An 18,793-nucleotide genomic window follows, 5' to 3' on the forward strand; every position below is an offset into this window, starting at 1 on the left:
CTGAGGCCATGGTTCTCAGCAGGAAACCGATGGTTTGTACAGTCCGGGTAGGGGACAGGACTCTGTCCCAGGTGGAGGAGTTTAATTATCTCGGGGTCTTGTTCACGAGTGAGGGAAAGATGGAGAAGGAAATCAGCCGGAGAATCGGAGCAGCTGGGGCAGTATTGCAGTCTCTCTGCCGCACTGTTGTGACGAAACGGGAGCTGAGCCAGAAGGCAAAGCTCTCGGTCTACCGAGCTATCTACATTCCTACTCTCACCTATGGTCATGAAGTGTGGGTAATGACCGAAAGAATAAGATCGCGGATACAAGCGGCCGAAATGAGTTTCCTCAGAAGGGTGGCTGGCATCTCCCTTAGAGATAGGGTGAGAAGTGCAGTCACCCGAGAGAGACTCGGAGTAGAGCCGCTGCTCCTTCGCTTGGAAAGGAGCCAGCTTAGGTGGTTCGGGCATCTCGTGCGGATGCCTCACGAGCGTCTCCCTAGGGAGGTCCTCGTTGCACGTCCCACTGGGAGGAGGCCCCCCGGCAGGCCAAGGACCAGATGGGGGGATTACATCTCCTCTCTGGCCTGGGAACGCTTCGGGATTCCCCAGGAGGAAGTCGCAAATGTTGCTCTGGAGAGGGAAGTCTGGGGGTCTTTGCTGGAGCTGCTGTCCCCGCGACCCGATTCCGGATAAGCGGTTGAAGATGGATGGATGGATGGATGGTTAAGGGGGGCAAAGTAGTCCGCAAAGCTGCGGAATAATAATAATAAAGAATAATAAAACATTACAATTTCAATAGGGTCCTTTCGTCCCATCGCAAAAGGACTCCCTTTGGGATTCCTTTTGAAAAGGTCCTGTGCGGACCCTAATTACCCTAAAAACAATTTGTTAGATAAAAAGCAGTTAAAAAGTTAAAAACAGTTAAAAAAGTTAAAAACAGTTTAAAGTCTCATGCTGGGTTAAAAGCCAGTGAATAAAAATGGGTTTTAAGAAGGGTCTTAAAAATAGCCAAAGAAGGGGCCTGTCTCACATGGAGAGGGAGATCGTTCCAGAGTTTGGCACCCGCAACAGAGAAGGCTCTGTCCCCTCTGAGCTCGCGCTTTGATTTGGGTACCTCCAGGAGCAGCTGATCAGCTGACCTGAGGGACCGGGTGGGGGCATAGCGGTGGAGCAGCTCAGAGAGGTAAGGTGGGGCAAGACCACGTAAGGATTTAAAAACGAGTAAGATCATTTTAAAATGGACTCTAAAAGACACAGGCAGCCAGTGGAGGGAGGCTAAAACAGGAGTAATGTTCAAATGATGACAATCAGGTGTCCTAATCACTTGGCCCGGCCACAGGTGTATAAAATCAAGCACTTAGGCATGGAGACTGTTTCTACAAACATTTGTGAAAGAATGGGCCGCTCTCAGTGATTTCCAGCGTGGAACTGTCATAGGATGCCACCTGTGCAACAAATCCAGTCATGAAATTTCCTCGCTCCTAAATATTCCAAAGTCAACTGTCGGCTTTATTATAAGAAAATTGAACCGTTTGGGAACAACAGCAACTCAGCCACCAAGTGGTAGGCCACGTAAACTGACAGAGAGGGGTCAGCGGTTGCTGAAGCGCATAGTACAAAGACTTTCTGCACAGTCAGTTACTACAGAGCTCAAAACTTCACGTGACCTTCCAATTAGCCCACGTACAGTACGCAGAGAGCTTCATGGAATGGGTTTCCATGGCCGAGCAGCTGCATCTAAACCATGCATCACCAAGTCCAATGCAAAGCGTGGGATGCAGTGGTGTAAAGCACGTCGCCACTGGACTCTAGAGCAGTGGAGACGCCTTCTCTGGAGTGATGAACCACGCTTTTCCATCTGGCAATCTGATGGACCAGTCTGGGTTTGGAGGTTGCCAGGAGAACGCTACATTATGGACTGCATTTGCCGAGTGTGAAATTTGGTGGAGGAGGAATTATGGTGTGGGGTTGTTTTTTCAGGAGTTGGGCTTGGACATTTTGGCCTTCCCAGAAGAGTTGAAGCTGTAATAGCTGCAAAAGGTGGACCGACATAATTTTGGACCCTATGGGTTAGGAATGTGATGGCACTTCAACTTCATATGTGAGTCAATGCAGGTGGCCAAATACTTTTGGCAATATAGTGTATTTTTCAAAAACAAATAATTGTGAGTTCATACCAGATTGACACCAGTGTTGTGGTGGACACGCTAAACAGTCCTGCGCACTGGCACCACCTGGGTGTCTTCTGAGGGTGTTTTCCGGGCACATCACAGCCTTGTCCGTGCCTCCAGGACAGTAAAAGCCTACAACGAAGAATCGTCATCAACTCAAAAAAAAGCTATACCATGAAAAACTTGGCATGTGCAAAAAAAGATGTACAGCAGGGATATTCAACTAAATTATTCTGGGGGCACATTTCCAAAAAGTATCCTTATTTTGTACATTCCGGAGAACCAGTGTCCTCTACAGTAGACATTGATTGATCTTGGTCTGTTTCTTTTGTGAGAGCTATAGGAGCGCTCTGATGTTTTCAAGGACGTTCTACAAAAAAGCCATAGTTAAAGATATTTTCTCTGACAACACTCAAGTGTTTTTAAGTTTTTTTAACTGAACTCACAGGCCACCTGTTGAATAGCCCAAAATACGGCCTCATTTTTGTAAATCAGAAGTTTGGACACCAGTGTTCTATGTTTGCTATAAAGTTAAAATGTCAATGTAAGGATCTTCTAGTGCAGTGTTTTCCAACCTTTTTTGAGCCAAGGCACATTTTTTGCGTTGAAAAAATTCCGGAGGCACACCACCAGCAGAAATCATTAAAAAACCAAAACTCAGTTGACAGTAAAAAGGTGTTGTCGCAATTGTTGGATATGACTTCAAACCATAACCAAGCATGCATCACTATAGCTCTTGTCTCAAAGTAGGTGTACTGTCACCACCTGTCACATCACGCCCTGACTTATTTACAGTTTATTGCTGTTTTCCTGCGTGTAGTGTTTTAGTCCTTGTCTTGCGCTGCTATTTTGGTGGCTTTTCTAGTGTTGTTGGTATTTTCCTGTAGCAGTTTCATGTCTTCCTTTGAGGCTATTCCCTGCAGTTGCTTTGTTTTAGCAATCAAGAATATTTAAGTTGTTGCTATCCTTCTTTGTGTGGACATTGTTGATTGTCATGTCACGTTCGGATGTACTTTGTGGACGCCATCTCTGCTCAACACGCTGTAAGTCTTTGCTGTCGTCCAGCATTCTGTTTTTGTTTACTTTGTAGCCAGTTCAGTTTTAGTTCCGTTCTGCATAGCCTTCCCTAAGCTTCAATGCCTTTTCTTAGGGGCACTCACATTTTGTTTATTTTTGGTTTAAGCATTACATACATTTTCACCTGCATGCTGCCTCCCGCTGTCTGCATATTGTGATCATGACAAACCATGTTCCCGACATCTCCAAATCAATTAGCTACCTGCTGCCACCTACTGATATGCCAAACTCGAGACGGTACAGACACTCAACAACGGCACATTTGCAGCTCATTCATTGTTCCTTGTTTGTTTTTTTTGTTTTTTGTTTTTTGCTCTGTGCTTTTTTAACCTTTAAAGCACTTTGGTTCAATTTAAAAGTTGTCGTAAACGTGCTATATGAATAAAGTTGACTTGACTTGACTGACTTGACTATAATTACTGGTTTGCAAAAAAATTTTTTACCCCAAATAGGTGAAATTAATAATCTCCCACGGCACACCAGACTGTATCTCACGGCACACTAGTGGTTGAAAAACACTGTTCTAATGTGTTTACAGTGGTCCAAGTTCCTCCATAAAACAGGACCACTCTAGTGTTTTTAGGAATCTTCTGCAAAAATGTTTGTCTCCCGAGTTTTGAACTGAACTCAGGGGCGGGTATGGTCCCCAGGATATATTTGGCCCCCAGACCCCCAGTTGAATAGAGCTGGTGTACAGTATATGCATTATATCTACAATGAGTCTGTGCTCTACCCGGGGGGCATGGTCCAGCACACTGCATGCCCCACTGACATTGCGTAGGGTCAGGTATTGATCCCTGGGGGGTGAAATCTGCACTCCCGGAAACACAAAGATACCCTGCAGCACATGTGCCTTGTATCCTGCCAGCTCTGTATGGAAAGGGAACAAAAACACTCATTAATAAAGTAATTCACATTCGAAAGTAGTATAGAGCAGGGGTTCTTAACTTTTTGGACTTCAGGGCCTAACTTTTTCTCTACAGAGGGATCCAGGACCCACTCAAATATCAACACTGAATTAATAATCTTACTCTTGATTTTATTTGTATTTAATGCTTATATTTAAAGGCCTACTGAAATGAAATGTTCTTATTTAAACGGGGATAGCAGATCCATTCTATGTGTCATACTTGATCATTTCGCGATATTGCCATATTTTTGCTGAAAGGATTTAGTAGAGAACATCGACGATAAAGTGCACAACTTTTGGTCGCTGATAAAAAAGCCTCGCCTGTTCCGGAAGTAGCGTGACGTCACAGGTTGTGGAGCGCCTCACATCTGCACATTGTTTACAATCATGGCCAGCAGCAGCGAGAGCGATTCGGAACAAGAAAGCGACGATTACCCCATTAATTTGAGCGAGGATGAAAGATTCGTGGATGAGGAAAGTGAGAGTGAAGGATTAGAAGGCAGTGGAAGCGATTCAGATAGGGAAGATGCTATGAGAGGCGGGTGGGACCTGATATTCAGCTGGGAATGACTAAAACAGTAAATAAACACAAGATATATATATACTCTATTAGCCACAACACAACCAGGCTTATATTTAATATGCCACACATTAATCCGCATAACAAACACCTCCCCCCTCCCGTCCATATAACCCACCAATACAACTCAAACACCTGCACAACACACTCAATCCCACAGCCCAAAGTACCGTTCACCTCCGTAAAGTTCATACAGCACATATATTTCCCCAAAGTTACGTACGTGACATGCACATAGTGACACGCACGTACGGGCAAGCGATCAAATGTTTGGAAGCCAAAGCTGTACTCACTGTAGCGCGTCTGCTATCCAACTCAAAGTCCTCCTGGTTGTGTTGCTGTAGCCAGCCGCTAATACACCGATCCCACCTACAGCTTTCTTCTTTGCTGTCTTCATTGTTCATTAAACAAATTGCAAAAGATTCACCAACACAGATGTCCAGAATATTGTGGAATTTTGCGATGAAAACAGACAACTTAATAGCTGGCCACAATGGTGTCCGAATATGTCCGCACAATCCGTGACGTCACGCGCAAACGTCATCATACCGAGACGTTTTCAGCAGAATATTTTGCGGGAAATTTAAAATTGCACTTTACTAATCTAACCCGGCCGTATTGGCATGTGTTGCAATGTTAAGATTTCATCATTGATATATAAACTATCAGACTGCGTGGTCGGTAGTAGTGGGTTTCAGTTGGCCTTTAACCTACTTACAGTTTACCAGGTTAACAACCTTGTCAAATGTAATGAAATCACAAATAGTTATTAATTTGACACATAAACCTTTGGCTTAGGTCAGGCTGATTACAAAAATAAGTACCAACCAAATATACTGCATAAGAAGGGACTCATAAATAACTAAGCAAAAATAAATTATATACAATTAATTTGTGCTAAAATAAACTAATGTAACAATAATAAATATGTTACTTAACTTTCCTAGGACTTTAGCTCGAGAAGTTTGTTTGAGATTGTCATTACTGCCAAATGTATTACAACTAAGTTACGCTGTGGCCCATACGGACCACAGCTGAGAAACAGATATTTTTGGCGGCCCTTTAGGGGGCCCTATGGTTATAAAACAGTGATGTGATGATGTTCTTAATTGTTTTAATAAAGAAAGGTTGAATATATATATACAAATACATGAAAGATGTCAAGATGCCTGTGTGTTGTTAAATGTTTACAGTATATTCTACATTACCCAGAAGGCTTAGCACTGTAGACAGGGAAAGGAAGTAAGTCTGAGCTACGTGGTTGGGCCCAGACCGACCACAGCTGAGAAAAAACAGATATTTTTGGCGGCCCTCTAGGAGTAGCTTGCGGCCCAACAATGGGCCCTACTGGTATAGAGCTAACCGTAACTCTGTAAGTAAGCCATCATAACATGACAGAAGGGTAGAATTTAACACATGTCTCAATTCTCCCATTCATATGTCACACCAAATGCTAGTGCTTGTCGTTATCTGATAAATGATAAAAGACAAGGTCATCCGCCATTGCTAATTTTTCTATTGTTTCTGTGTAAAAACAGGCTGATGGCAAAACGTTAAGTTGTGTGTGCAGAGAACCTCGAGTACAGTACAGTGAGTGAAATAAGCAAGTCCAGATTATTTCCCTCTGGGCACTTCTGTCCTTGCATGAGACCTAAAAGTACATCTGTGCTCACGTCTGTCAGAATGGACCACCTGCGCTCATGCGAGTGCGACAGGTGCACTCCAACAGCCGACTGCCTGAGCGTGCACGAGGGCCGTGATGCACAATGAGCTGTAAGAGCATCTTTTCTTGTTGTTAATTTACTTGCAGAACCTCCCTGGGGGACAGGGCGAACACTGTCTGTCCTCCTGTAGTCCCCCCACGTTTGGATCCGTGTAGGAGCCACTTGGACACGGATGAGGCACCATGGTACCTGCCAGGAAGGTAATATAAAAACACTGAAATATGGTCACTCTGGTGCATTTTACCATTGCGTATGATTACAGTATGACTTTTAGTGTACCTGCCGGGCAGAATGAATGCGGCGGGCAGGGTTGAGGCTCTCCGACGATGGCTTCCTCACAGAAGAAGCCGGGTCGACAGGGGATGCAGCGGTCTGAGCCGTGGTTTGGCTGGTACTCCCCTGTGGGACAAGGCAGGGCAAGTGCAGAACCTTGTGGGCAGTAGTGGCCCTTGGAGAGAGAAATATAATAGAGGCGAAATGCCAAAGATTGCTGAGTAATACATCAATCAATCAATGTTTATTTATATAGCCCTAAATCACAAGTGTAGGGATGCCCGACAATGGCTTTTTGCCGATATCCGATATTGTCCAACTCTTTAATTACCGATACCGATATCAACCGATACCGATGTCAACCGATACTGATATCAACAGATACTGATATATACAGTCGTGGAATTAACACATTATTATGCCTAATTTGGACAACCAGGTATGGTGAAGATAAGGTCCTTTTTAAAAAAAATTATAAAATAAAATAATAAATAAATTAAAAACATTTTCTTGAATAAAAGAGAAAGTAAAACAATATAAAAACAGTTACATAGAAACTAGTAATTAATGAAAATGAGTAAAATTAACTGTTAAAGGTTAGTACTATTAGTGGACCAGCAGCAATCATGTGTGCTTACGGACTGTATCCCTTGCAGACTGTATTGAAATATATTGATATATAATGTAGGAACCAGAATATTAATAACAGAAAGAAACAACCCTTTTGTGTGAATGAGTGTGAATGAGTATAAATGGGGAAGGGAGGTTTTTTGGGTTGGTGCACTAATTGTAAGTGTATCTTGTGTTTTTTTATGTTGATTTAATTAAAAATAAATAAATAAATAAATGATATCGATAATTTCCGATATTACATTTTAAAGCATTTATCGGCCGATAATATTGGCACACCGATATTATCGGACATCTTATCATCATAGGCATCTCAAACGCAACATAATGCAAACATGCCCCCATGCCTCTCTATCTTGCCTTCTTTCAGAAATAGTCAAGAAGTTAGCGATCCGCAATACCAAACAGCAGGGGCCTTCAATAGGCCGTTTCCGGCCCACCAGAGCTTTTAATTTTGCCCACCAAAATGGTAAATGGGTTATACTTGTATAGCGCTTTTCTACCTTTAAGGTACTCGGAGTGCTTTGACACTATTTCCACATTCACCCATTCACACACACATTCACACACTGATGGCGGGAGCTGCCATGCAAGGCCCTAACCACGACCCATCAGGAGCAAGGGTGAAGTGTCTTGCTCAAGGACACAACGGACGTGACGAGGTTGGTAGAAGGTGGGCACAAGTGCTCATTCATGCAGTAATTCATCCGCTCTACAGGGGGCAACAGTGAGACGTACGCGTCACAATGAAGCCTGTATTCCACCATCTGGACCACACTTTGTCTTCGGGAAAAACCTCTTTCACTTGGATTAATGCAATATTGCAGCGTTTTTCAACCTTTTCTGAGCCAAGGCCCATTTTTTTCCATTGAAAAAATGCGGAGGCACACCACCATTAGAAAACATAAAAAAATGAAACTCAGCAGCCGATATTGACAGTAAAAAGTCGTTGTCGCAATTGTTGGATATGAATTCAAACCATAACCAACCATGCATCACTATAGCTCTTGTCTCAAAGTAGGTGTACTGTCACCACCTGTCACATCACACCGTGACTTATTTGGAGTTTTTGGGTGTTTTAGTTTGTGTCTTGCGCTCCTATTTTGTTGTTGATTGTCATGTACGGATGTACTTTGTGGACGCCGTCTGCTCCACACGCTGTAAGTCTTTGCTGTTGTCCAGCATTATGTTTTTATTTACTTTGCAGCCAGTTCAGTTTTAGCTTCGTTTAGCATAGCCATCCCTAAGCGTCAATGCCTTTTCTTAGCGGCACTTGCCTTTTGTTTATTTTTGGTTCAAGCATTGGATACCTTTTTACCGGCATGCTGCCTCCCGCATATTGTGATCACAACAAACCATGTTCCTGACATCTAAGGAGCAATTAGCTACCTGCTGCCACCTACTGATATGGAAGAGTATTACACGGTTACTCTGCCGAGCTCTAGACAGTACAGACACTCAACGGCACATTTGCGGATTATAATTACTGGTTTGCAAAAAATATTTTTAACCCAATTAGGTGAAATTACATAATCTCCCACGGCACACCAGACAATATCTCACGGTACACTAGTACCAGTGGTTGAAAAACACTGCAATATAGGACCCCTGCCATAGGGTATTTTTCCCACACAATCATGTGTGCTTACGGACTGTATCCCTTGCAGACTGTATTGATATATATTGATATATAATGTAGGAACCAGAATATTAATAACAGAAAGAAACAACCCTTTTGTGTGAATGAGTGTGAATGAGTGTAAATGGGGAAGGGGGGTTTTTTGGGTTGGTGCACTAATTGTAAGTGTATATTGTGAAGTGAAGTGAAGTGAAGTGAATTATATTTATATAGCGCTTTTCTCTAGTGACTCAAAGCGCTTTACATAGTGAAACCCAATATCTAAGTTACATTTAAATCAGTGTGGGTGGCACTGGGAGCAGGTGGGTAAAGTGTCTTGCCCAAGGACACAACGGCAGTGACTAGGATGGAAGAAGCTGGGATCGAACCTGGAACCCTCAAGTTGCTGGCACGGCCACTCTACCAACCGAGCTATACCGTGTTTGTTATATTGATTTAATTAAAAAAAATAAAAAAATAAAAAAACGATACAGATAAAAACAATTATACCGATAATTTCTGATATTACATTTTAAAGCATTTATCGGCCGATAATATCGGCAGGCCGATATTATCAGACATCTCTAATTATTTCCCAAGAAAAACCGCAGGGACTCCATCGTCTGGCGGTGGTTTGGCTTCAAGCGGGTAGATGGTGAAGAAGTATGCGGCAAAAGCGTTGCTACAAAAAGTAGCATTACTGCTAATGTAGCATCATTTGAAAAGTCACCCGTTAGAGAATAAGGAGTGCTTGAAACTCCGCATGTCAACAACTCCGTTCGGGGGCCACAACAACAAAATGCCGAAGTAACTATTTCCATATCAACACCGTATGAAAAAAATAGTCAACAACAGAAGGAGATAACGGCCCCAGGAACCTACCACATAGCGAAGGACATACACTATTTGATTTCCTATTATGCAGCTCATTTTCATTTGACAGTTATTGAAATATCTTGTGTGACATCATGCACAAAAGTGCACTTTATTTGTTTTAAACTATTGTAGTGGCGTTCTGTACAAAAAGTGCACTTTAATTTAGTGTTGTTTTGATATGTCATCTTAGTGACATCATGCACAAGAGTGCACTCATAGCTTGTTTTAAAATGTCTGACAATCTTGCACTTTCTGTTTTGGAAATGACATGAATGTTTGTGTCACTGCTTAATAACTGTTTAATAAATACAGTTTTGGTAAATTTACTTAGTTGTGATTTCCCTCTCTGCATAAAAGTTTAAAATAAGCATATATTAATCAAGTATGAACAAGAATGTTTTAATGTAGACACATAGAATCATCATACTGGTGTGATTATATGCATCGAGTGTTCATTCAAGGCTAAGGCAAACTATTGAAATATATATCGTGTATCGTGACATGGCCTAAAAATATCGACATAATAATAAAAGGCAATATCGTCCATCCCTATTTCAAAGTCAGTTTTAAAGGACAAGTATGTATAATCAACGTTGTATCAATGTCTTGTGCCTGCTGAAGCGGCAATCAGAGCGGTCTCAGTCTGACTGCCTGTAGGTAATCTTGCAATTTTCCATGCTGACAAAGCAAGCATGCACAAAATACAATAAGGCTCCACTTTTTAAAATGCGCTACCTCAATGCTAATTTACATTGGATTTACTAAAGACATGCTGCTGATTAGCATTTTCGATTTTACATGGCGGAGTGTGAATGTTGTCTTTCTATCTGTGTTGGCCCTGCAATGAGGTGGCGACTTGTCCAGGGTGTACCCCGCCTTCTGCCCTTGTGCAGCTGGGATAGGCTCCAGCATCCCCTGCGACCCCGTAAGGCACAAGCGGTAGAAAATGGATGGATGGGTTTTAACACCTCCAAATTTGATAATGAAAAAATATGCAGATTACTATCAAACAGCTGGTAGGTATTAAATACAGCACTTAACGTATAACTACAAACCCCGTTTCCATATGAGTTGGGAAATTGTGTTAGATGTAAATATAAACGAAATACAATGATTTGCAAATCATTTTCAACCCATATTCAGTTGAATATGCTACAAAGACAACATATTCGATGTTCAAACTGATAAACTTTTTTTTTTTTTTGCAAATAATCATTGACTTTAGAATTTGATGCCAGCAACACGTGACAAAGAAGTTGGGAAAGGTGGCAATAAATACTGATAAAGTTGAGGAATGCTCATCAAACACTTATTTGGAACATCCCACATGTGAACAGGCAAATTGGGAACAGGTGGGTGCCATGATTGCGTATAAAAGTAGATTCCATGAAATGCTCAGTCATTCACAAACAAGGATGGGGCGAGGGTCACCACTTTGTCAACAAATGTGTGAGCAAATTGTTGAACAGTTTAAGAAAAACCTTTCTCAACCAGCTATTGCAAGGAATTTAGGGATTTCACCATCTACAGTCCGTAATATCATCAAAGGGTTCAGAGAATCTAGAGAAATCACTGCACGTGAGCAGCTAAGCCCGTGACCTTCGATCCCTCAGGCTGTACTGCATCAACAAGCAACATCAGTGTGTAAAGGATATCACCACATGGGCTCAGGAACACTTCAGAAACCCACTGTCAGTAACTACAGTTGGTCGCTACATCTGTAAGTGCAAGTTAAAACTCTCCTATGCAAGGCGAAAACTGTTTGTCAACAACACCCAGAAACGCCGTCGGCTTCGCTGGGCCTGAGCTCATTTAAGATGGACTGATACAAAGTGGAAAAGTGTTCTGTGGTCTGACGAGTCCACATTTCAAATTGTTTTTGGAAACGGTGGACGTCGTGTCCTCCGGACCAAAGAGGAAAAGAACCATCCGGATTGTTATAGGTGCAAAGTTGAAAAGCCAGCATCTGTGATGGTATGGGGGTGTATTAGTACCCAAGACATGGTAACTTACACATCTGTGAAGGCGCCATTAATGCTGAAAAGTACATACAGGTTTTGGAACTACATATGTTGCCATCCAAGCAACGTTACCATGGACGCCCCTGCTTATTTCAGCAAGACAATGCCAAGCCACGTGTTACATCAACGTGGCTTCATAGTAAAAGAGTGTGGGTACTAGACTGGCCTGCCTGTAGTCCAGACCTGTCTCCCATTGAAAATGTGTGGCGCATTATGAAGCCTAAAATACCACAACGGAGACCCCCGGACTGTTGAACAACTTAAGCTGTACATCAAGCAAGAATGGGAAAGAATTTCACCTAAAAAATGTGTCTCCTCAGTTCCCAAACATTTTACTGAGTGTTGTTAAAAGGAAAGGCCATGTAACACAGTGGTGAACATGCCCTTTCCCAACTACTTTGGCACGTGTTGCAACCATGAAATTCTAAGTTAATTATTATTTGCAAAAAAAAAAAAAAAAGTTTATGACTTTGAACATCAAATATCTTGTCTTTGAAGTGCATTCAACTGAATATGGGTTGAAAAGGATTTGCAAATCATTGTATTCCGTTTATATTTACATCCAACACAATTTCCCAACTCATATGGAAACAGGGTTTGTACTTTTTAGGGCGCAAATATACCGTGTTGATTCAGAATTTTTTTTTTATTTTTTTTTTATCCAAGTCAACAACTTTTTGAATAGAAATACCATGTTAGAGAGACATCAGTCTGATTTTAGAATGAACCACAGTACAGAGACATCATTTTTTAAAGATTTTAAACGACATCAGGTGGAATTTAGATGATAAAAATCCCAGTGTTGGTTCTGCTGGATCTAAGCGCCGCTTTTGATACGGTTGACCATTACATTTTATTAAATAGATTTAGACACCTAATGCGCCTCCCTGCAACTGTTTTTAACTGGTTCCACTCTCACGGACAGATGTTTTATGTAAGTATGGATGCATGTTCCTCAGGAACCCATGAGATAAGTTGTGGGGTTCCACAAGCCTCAATTAAAGGTCCCGTTTTATTTTATCTTTATATGTTGCCTCTTGGGGACGACATTAGGAGACATGGCATCAGTTTCCACAATTATGCTGACGATACACAGGTGTACATTGCCGTGCCTCCTAATGACACAGGACCAATATATACCCTTTTGAACTGCATTGTAGACATCAAGTCATGGATGGCAGTGAATTTCCTACAGCTCAACCAGGACAAAACAGAGTTTTCAGTTATAGGCTCTGAAGGCCAGAGGGAGACAGTTTTACCACAATTACAAGATTTTAAACTAACACAATCTATAAAATATCTGGCCGTGATTGTAGACTCTGAGCTGACTTATCCCAAATTTAAAAAAATATTACAAAATTGGGTTTCCCCGCGCTTCTTTCTCAGGCCAACACGGAGGTGATAATGCATACTTTTATATCCTGCTGTTTAGACTATTGTAATGCCTTGCTCTCTAGCCTTCGCTAAAATAATATGAAAACTCTTCAATTATTACAAAACTGAGCTGCACGCGTGCTGACGAGGACTTGAGGACGGGAGCACATTACACCAGTTTTAAAGCTGCTGCATTGGCTCTCCGTCCGCTTAAAGTTGTAGTATTAGTTTTTAAATGTCTCAATGGCGTTCTAATGTGCCTTCTAATATATATGACCTGCCTCTATCGTATCAGCCCTTGTGGATTCTAAGGTCCTCTGGCACAAGCCTTTTATCTTTACCAAAGACCCATGGTGAGGCAGCATTTAGCCACTCTGACCCCCACCTATGGAACAGCCTGCCAGAGAGCCTTAGGACTGCAGAGAACATAGATTTGTTTATATTTTTTAATTTTTTATAAAGGCTAAAGGGAGGTGTGCAATACGGGGGGAGTGTAATGTGCACTGTTCACTGTCGTCACTGTATTGTCGGATGAACTGCATGTATGTATGTATGTATGTATGTATGTGAAACGTTGTGTCTTGATGTCCAAGACAAATGTCTCCTCAAAGACAATAAAGCTAATTATTAGGGTTGTGAATCTTTGGGTGTCCCACGATTCGATTCAATATTGATTCTCGGGGTCACGATTCGATTCAAAATCTATTTTCTTTTTTCAATTCAACACGATTCTCGATTCAAAAACGATTTTTTTCCCGATTCAAAAGGATTCTCTATTCATTCAATACATAGGATTTCAGCAGGATCTACCCCAGTCTGCTGACATGCAAGCAGAGTAGTAGATTTTTGTAAAAAGCTTTTATAATTGTAAAGGACAATGTTTTATCAACTGATTGCAATAATGTACATTTGTTTTAACTATTAAATGAACCAAAAATATGACTTATTTTATCTTTGTGAAAATATTGGACACAGTGTGTTGTCAAGCTTATGAGATGCGATGCAAGTGTAAGCCACTGTGACACTATTGTTCTTTTTTATTTATTTTTATAAATGTCTAATGATAATGTCAATGAGGGATTTTTAATCACTGCTATGTTGAAATTGTAACTAATATTGATACTGTTGTTGATAATATTCATTTTTGTTTCACTACTTTTGGATTGTTCTGTGTCGTGTTTGTGTCTCCTCTCAATTGCTCTGTTTATTGCAGTTCTGAGTGTTGCTGGGTCGGGTTTGGTTTTGGAATTAGATTGCATTGTTATCGTATTGCTGTGTATTGTTTTTTTGGATTGATTAATAAAAAATTGAAAAAATAAAACATTTTACAAAAAAAAATAAAATTAAATTTTTTTTTTTTTTAAAAATGAGAATCGATTCTGAATCGCACAACGTGAGAATCATGATTCGAATTGGAATCGATTTTTTCCCACACCACTACTAATTATTATTATTATTATAAAGACACACCTTTTCAATCAGGCTTTTTACTGATCATATTAAACTCTAATGTTTTTTTATTTTTGTTTTACTTGTATTGTGTATCTTATTTATTGCTATTATTACTGATATTATTCTCTCAATGTCATGTTTTTTTCAACAACTTATCTATGTATTTTTTTACATGATTGATATCTTCTTTTACATATATTTTATCATATGTTTCATATTATTTTTTAGTTAAGTTCAGTTATTCTCCAGTGTGGACGCCATAAAAGGTGGTGCCGTGCCATGTTTTGTTTGTTATAGTTTGTCAATAGTGTGCGCGTGTGTATGTGCTTGTGTGTGCATGTGTGTTTTCTTTGTGTGCTTTTTATTTATTCATTTGTGTACAGCACTTGGTGTTTGCCACTTGCCTGTGTATGAAAAGTGCTATATAAATAATGATTTTAGTTGATTTGTAATGTGAAAGCCTATATTCCGGCAATTTGATAAGAGACGTTCTGTAACTCAAAACAACAGTTCCGTGTAAAGCTTACGTTTCAAAATCAGGACGGATTTTAACTCAAAATGTACATTTCATAAATAGGCGTGGCCATAGAGATGCATTGGTATCAGCGTTGCCAACTTAGCGACTTTCTCACTAAATCTGGTGACTTTCCAATTACTCTCAGCAACTGTTTTTGTCAAAAGCGACTAGCGACAAAATTAACGACTTTTTCCGGATGTTTTGAAGACATGAACACAGGTATGGATGTCCTCAACTAGCAGCGGGTGCTGGCGTGAACCCCTCCCCCACAGGCGGTCAGGTCGACAGTAGCCTCGCGCAGCAGTCCCAGCTGCAGTCAGCGCATAGAGGAGACCCACACCGCTCCATATCTAAACTGCAAATGAAGTGTGCATGTGCAGAGCTGCAGCTGTTTACTGAGCGAGATGTAAATGTTTCTTCACTGTCATTATGTCAAGCTAAAACAAACCACCACACCGTCCCCATCCCATCGTTAATGCTAATGAGCCGGTCAATAAATGTGGTTCTTTCATCAATGTCTTTTTTTCAAATTCACTTTGTGTCTCTCTCACAACTTTATTCCTCTCTACTACGGCGTCCATTGCAACAAATTATGCAAATGACACAATAATCTAGCACGTTCTGGTCACTTTTAGGGCAGCCAATAGCTACTTTGCTTACTAAGGACTTGGCAGCACTCATTGGTACTAAGTCGAGATATTCCGATCAGGGTTTCAAGCTGCCAATTCTGATACTGATCATCAATGAGTGAGATTGGCCAATACCAAAAACAATCACATGTATTAACAGTACATTGTTCAATACATTTATAGTGAGTGTTGACAGTTTTACGATACCAATACCATATTTAAACTAGTTCCTTATTCTCTTCCTCTGTGTGTGGCATGTTCAGCCTCGTCTTCCGGTGATAATGGTACATACAAGAATAAGATAGGCCTAGAAAGAAATGGAGTTGATTTGCCCTAAAGGAGGTGATTATCATTAGCTTAGGGTAGCAGCTCCACACTGTGTAGGGAGATAAATACTGTTTCTAGCTGCTTGCCGCTCATCAGCATGGGGGAGTAAAAATAAATATTAGTGTCAACCAGAGGTTTTGGGGTGACAGCGCTTGATATGGCACCTGCTGCTGTGCTTCCAAAACAAACAAAACATTTAAAACAAGAAATAAATATATATATACACTACCGTTCAAAAGTTTGGGGTCACATTGAAATGTCCTTATTTTTGAAGGAAAAGCACTGTACTTTTCAATGAAGATAACTTTAAACTAGTCTTAACTTTAAAGAAATACACTCTATGCATTGCTAATGTGGTAAACGACTATTCTAGCTGCAAATGTCTGGTTTTTGGTGCAATATCTACATAGGTGTATAGAGGCCCATTTCCAGCAACTATCACTCCAGTGTTCTAATGGTACAATGTGTTTGCTCATTGGCTCAGAAGGCTAATTGATGATTAGAAAACCCTTGTGCAATCATGTTCACACATCTGGAAACAGTTTAGCTCGTTACAGAAGCTACAAAACTGACCTTTGAGCAGATTGAGTTTCTGGAGCATCACATTTGTGGGGTCAATTAAACGCTCAAAATGGCCAGAAAAAGAGAACTTTCATCTGAAACTCGACAGTCTATTCTTGTTCTTAGAAATGAAGGCTATTCCACAAAATTGTTTGGGTGACCCCAAACTTTTGAACGGTAGTGTATATATATATATATATATATATATATATATATATATATATATATATATATATATATATATATATATATATATATATATATGTATATGTATATGTATATATATATATATATATATATATATATATATATATATATATATATATATATATATATATATATATATATATGTATATATACATATATATATACTGAATATATATATATATATATATATATATATATATATATATATATATATATATATATATATATATATATATATATATATATATATATATATATATATATATATACTGAATATATATATATATATCCGGTATACCGGTATTAGTATAGTACCACCACCCCCTACCCCCCCGTCGTCGTCATGTCGTGTCATTGCTGGTTTACGAGCAGATTAGCATGTTCGGCCGGGCACAATCACGGAGTACTTACAAGCAGACAGTGTGTAGACAGAAAAGGGAGAACGGAAACATTTTGGCTAAAAACTAACGATAAAGGTGAAGTTATAACACTAAAACGCCCTCAGAAAGAGGTGCTTTAAGACATGGCTAGCTAGCTAGCTGCTAAAGTCCAGCCGCTGTCGGCACTGTTTTAGCTACTTCTAAATCACTAATCCTCGCCTCCATGGCAAAAAATAAAGTAAGTTTCTTACAAGTATCATCCCTGCAGGACGAGGAATAGCTAAACATGCTACACTACACACCGTAGCACACCGGCGCCAAAATGTAAACAAACGCCATTGGTGGATCCACTGTAATGATACCAAGTACAGGAGTGATACTACTATGATTACATCAATATTTTTTGGCATATTATGTTTATAAACTCAGGAAATATGTCCCTGGACACATGAGGACTTTGAATATGACCAATGTATGATCCTGTAACTACTTGGTATCGGATTGATACCCAAATTTGTGGTATCATCCAAAACTAATTTAAAGTGTCAAACAACAGAAGAATAAGTGATTATTACATTTTAACAGAAGTGTAGATAGAACATGTTAAAAGAGAAAGTAAACAGATATTAACAGTAAATGAACAAGTAGATTAGTAATTAATTTTCTACCACTTGTCCTTAATAATGTTGATGAAATAATAGAATGATAAATGAGACAGTATGTTACTGCATATGTCAGCAGACTAAATTAGGAGCCTTTGTTTGCTTACTTACTACTAAAAGACAAGTTGTCTTGTACGTTCACTATTTTATTTAAGGACACACTTGCAATAATAAACATATGTTTAATGTACCCTAAGATTTTTTGTTAAAATAAAGCTAATAATGCAATTTTTTGTGGTCCCCTTTAATTAGAAAAGTACTGAAAAGTACAGAAAAAAAATAAATATATATATATATATATAAAATAAAATAAAAATTATATATATATATAATTCGAAACCAACCAATGTCTTTTAATAAAAATATTTCATAGTGAAAAAAGTGTGACATAATGACAGGGTATGAATTTGGGGTGAATATATTGTAGAAAGATGAAGCTACTGTATGAAAAGCCTTACTTTGGGACAGATGAATGCGTATGGAGTGGTTGAAGAGAAGTCAAAGGGGCAGTAGAAACCGGCGGCACAGGGCCCGCTTGGCTTGACGAGACCTTCAGCAGTGCAATATTGACCTGGAGGACAAATGGAGCAGCTCTCCAGTGACACACCTCCTTTGGAAGAGCAACACACAAGGATAAGTTGCTCTGTTTTGGACTATCGCAATACATCTGATATACAGTCGTGGTCAAAAGTTTACATACACTTGTAAAGAACATAATGTCATGGCTGTCTTGAGTTTGCAATCATTTCTACAACTGTTATTTTCTTGTGATAGAGTGATTGGAGCACATACTTGTTGGTCACAAAAAACATTCATGAAG

At 39.9% G+C, this 18,793-nt stretch overlaps 1 protein-coding gene across 1 annotated transcript in view; it reads right to left on the reverse strand.

The window, feature by feature from the left end:
• Nucleotides 1–18,793, reverse strand: part of si:ch211-286b4.4 (uncharacterized) — an 81,393-nt gene that overhangs the window by 59,048 nt on the left and 3,552 nt on the right. The window contains exons 5-9 of the mRNA XM_062061850.1: nt 18,432–18,583; nt 6,726–6,894; nt 6,527–6,635; nt 3,966–4,102; nt 2,162–2,287 (exon numbers count right to left, since the gene is read on the reverse strand). Coding sequence (XP_061917834.1) covers nt 2,162–2,287; nt 3,966–4,102; nt 6,527–6,635; nt 6,726–6,894; nt 18,432–18,583 — 693 coding nt within the window. The remainder of the gene's footprint in view (nt 1–2,161; nt 2,288–3,965; nt 4,103–6,526; nt 6,636–6,725; nt 6,895–18,431; nt 18,584–18,793) is intronic.

The sequence above is a fragment of the Entelurus aequoreus genome, linkage group LG10, assembly GCF_033978785.1.
Source record: "Entelurus aequoreus isolate RoL-2023_Sb linkage group LG10, RoL_Eaeq_v1.1, whole genome shotgun sequence".
Taxonomy (NCBI): Eukaryota; Metazoa; Chordata; class Actinopteri; order Syngnathiformes; family Syngnathidae; genus Entelurus; species Entelurus aequoreus.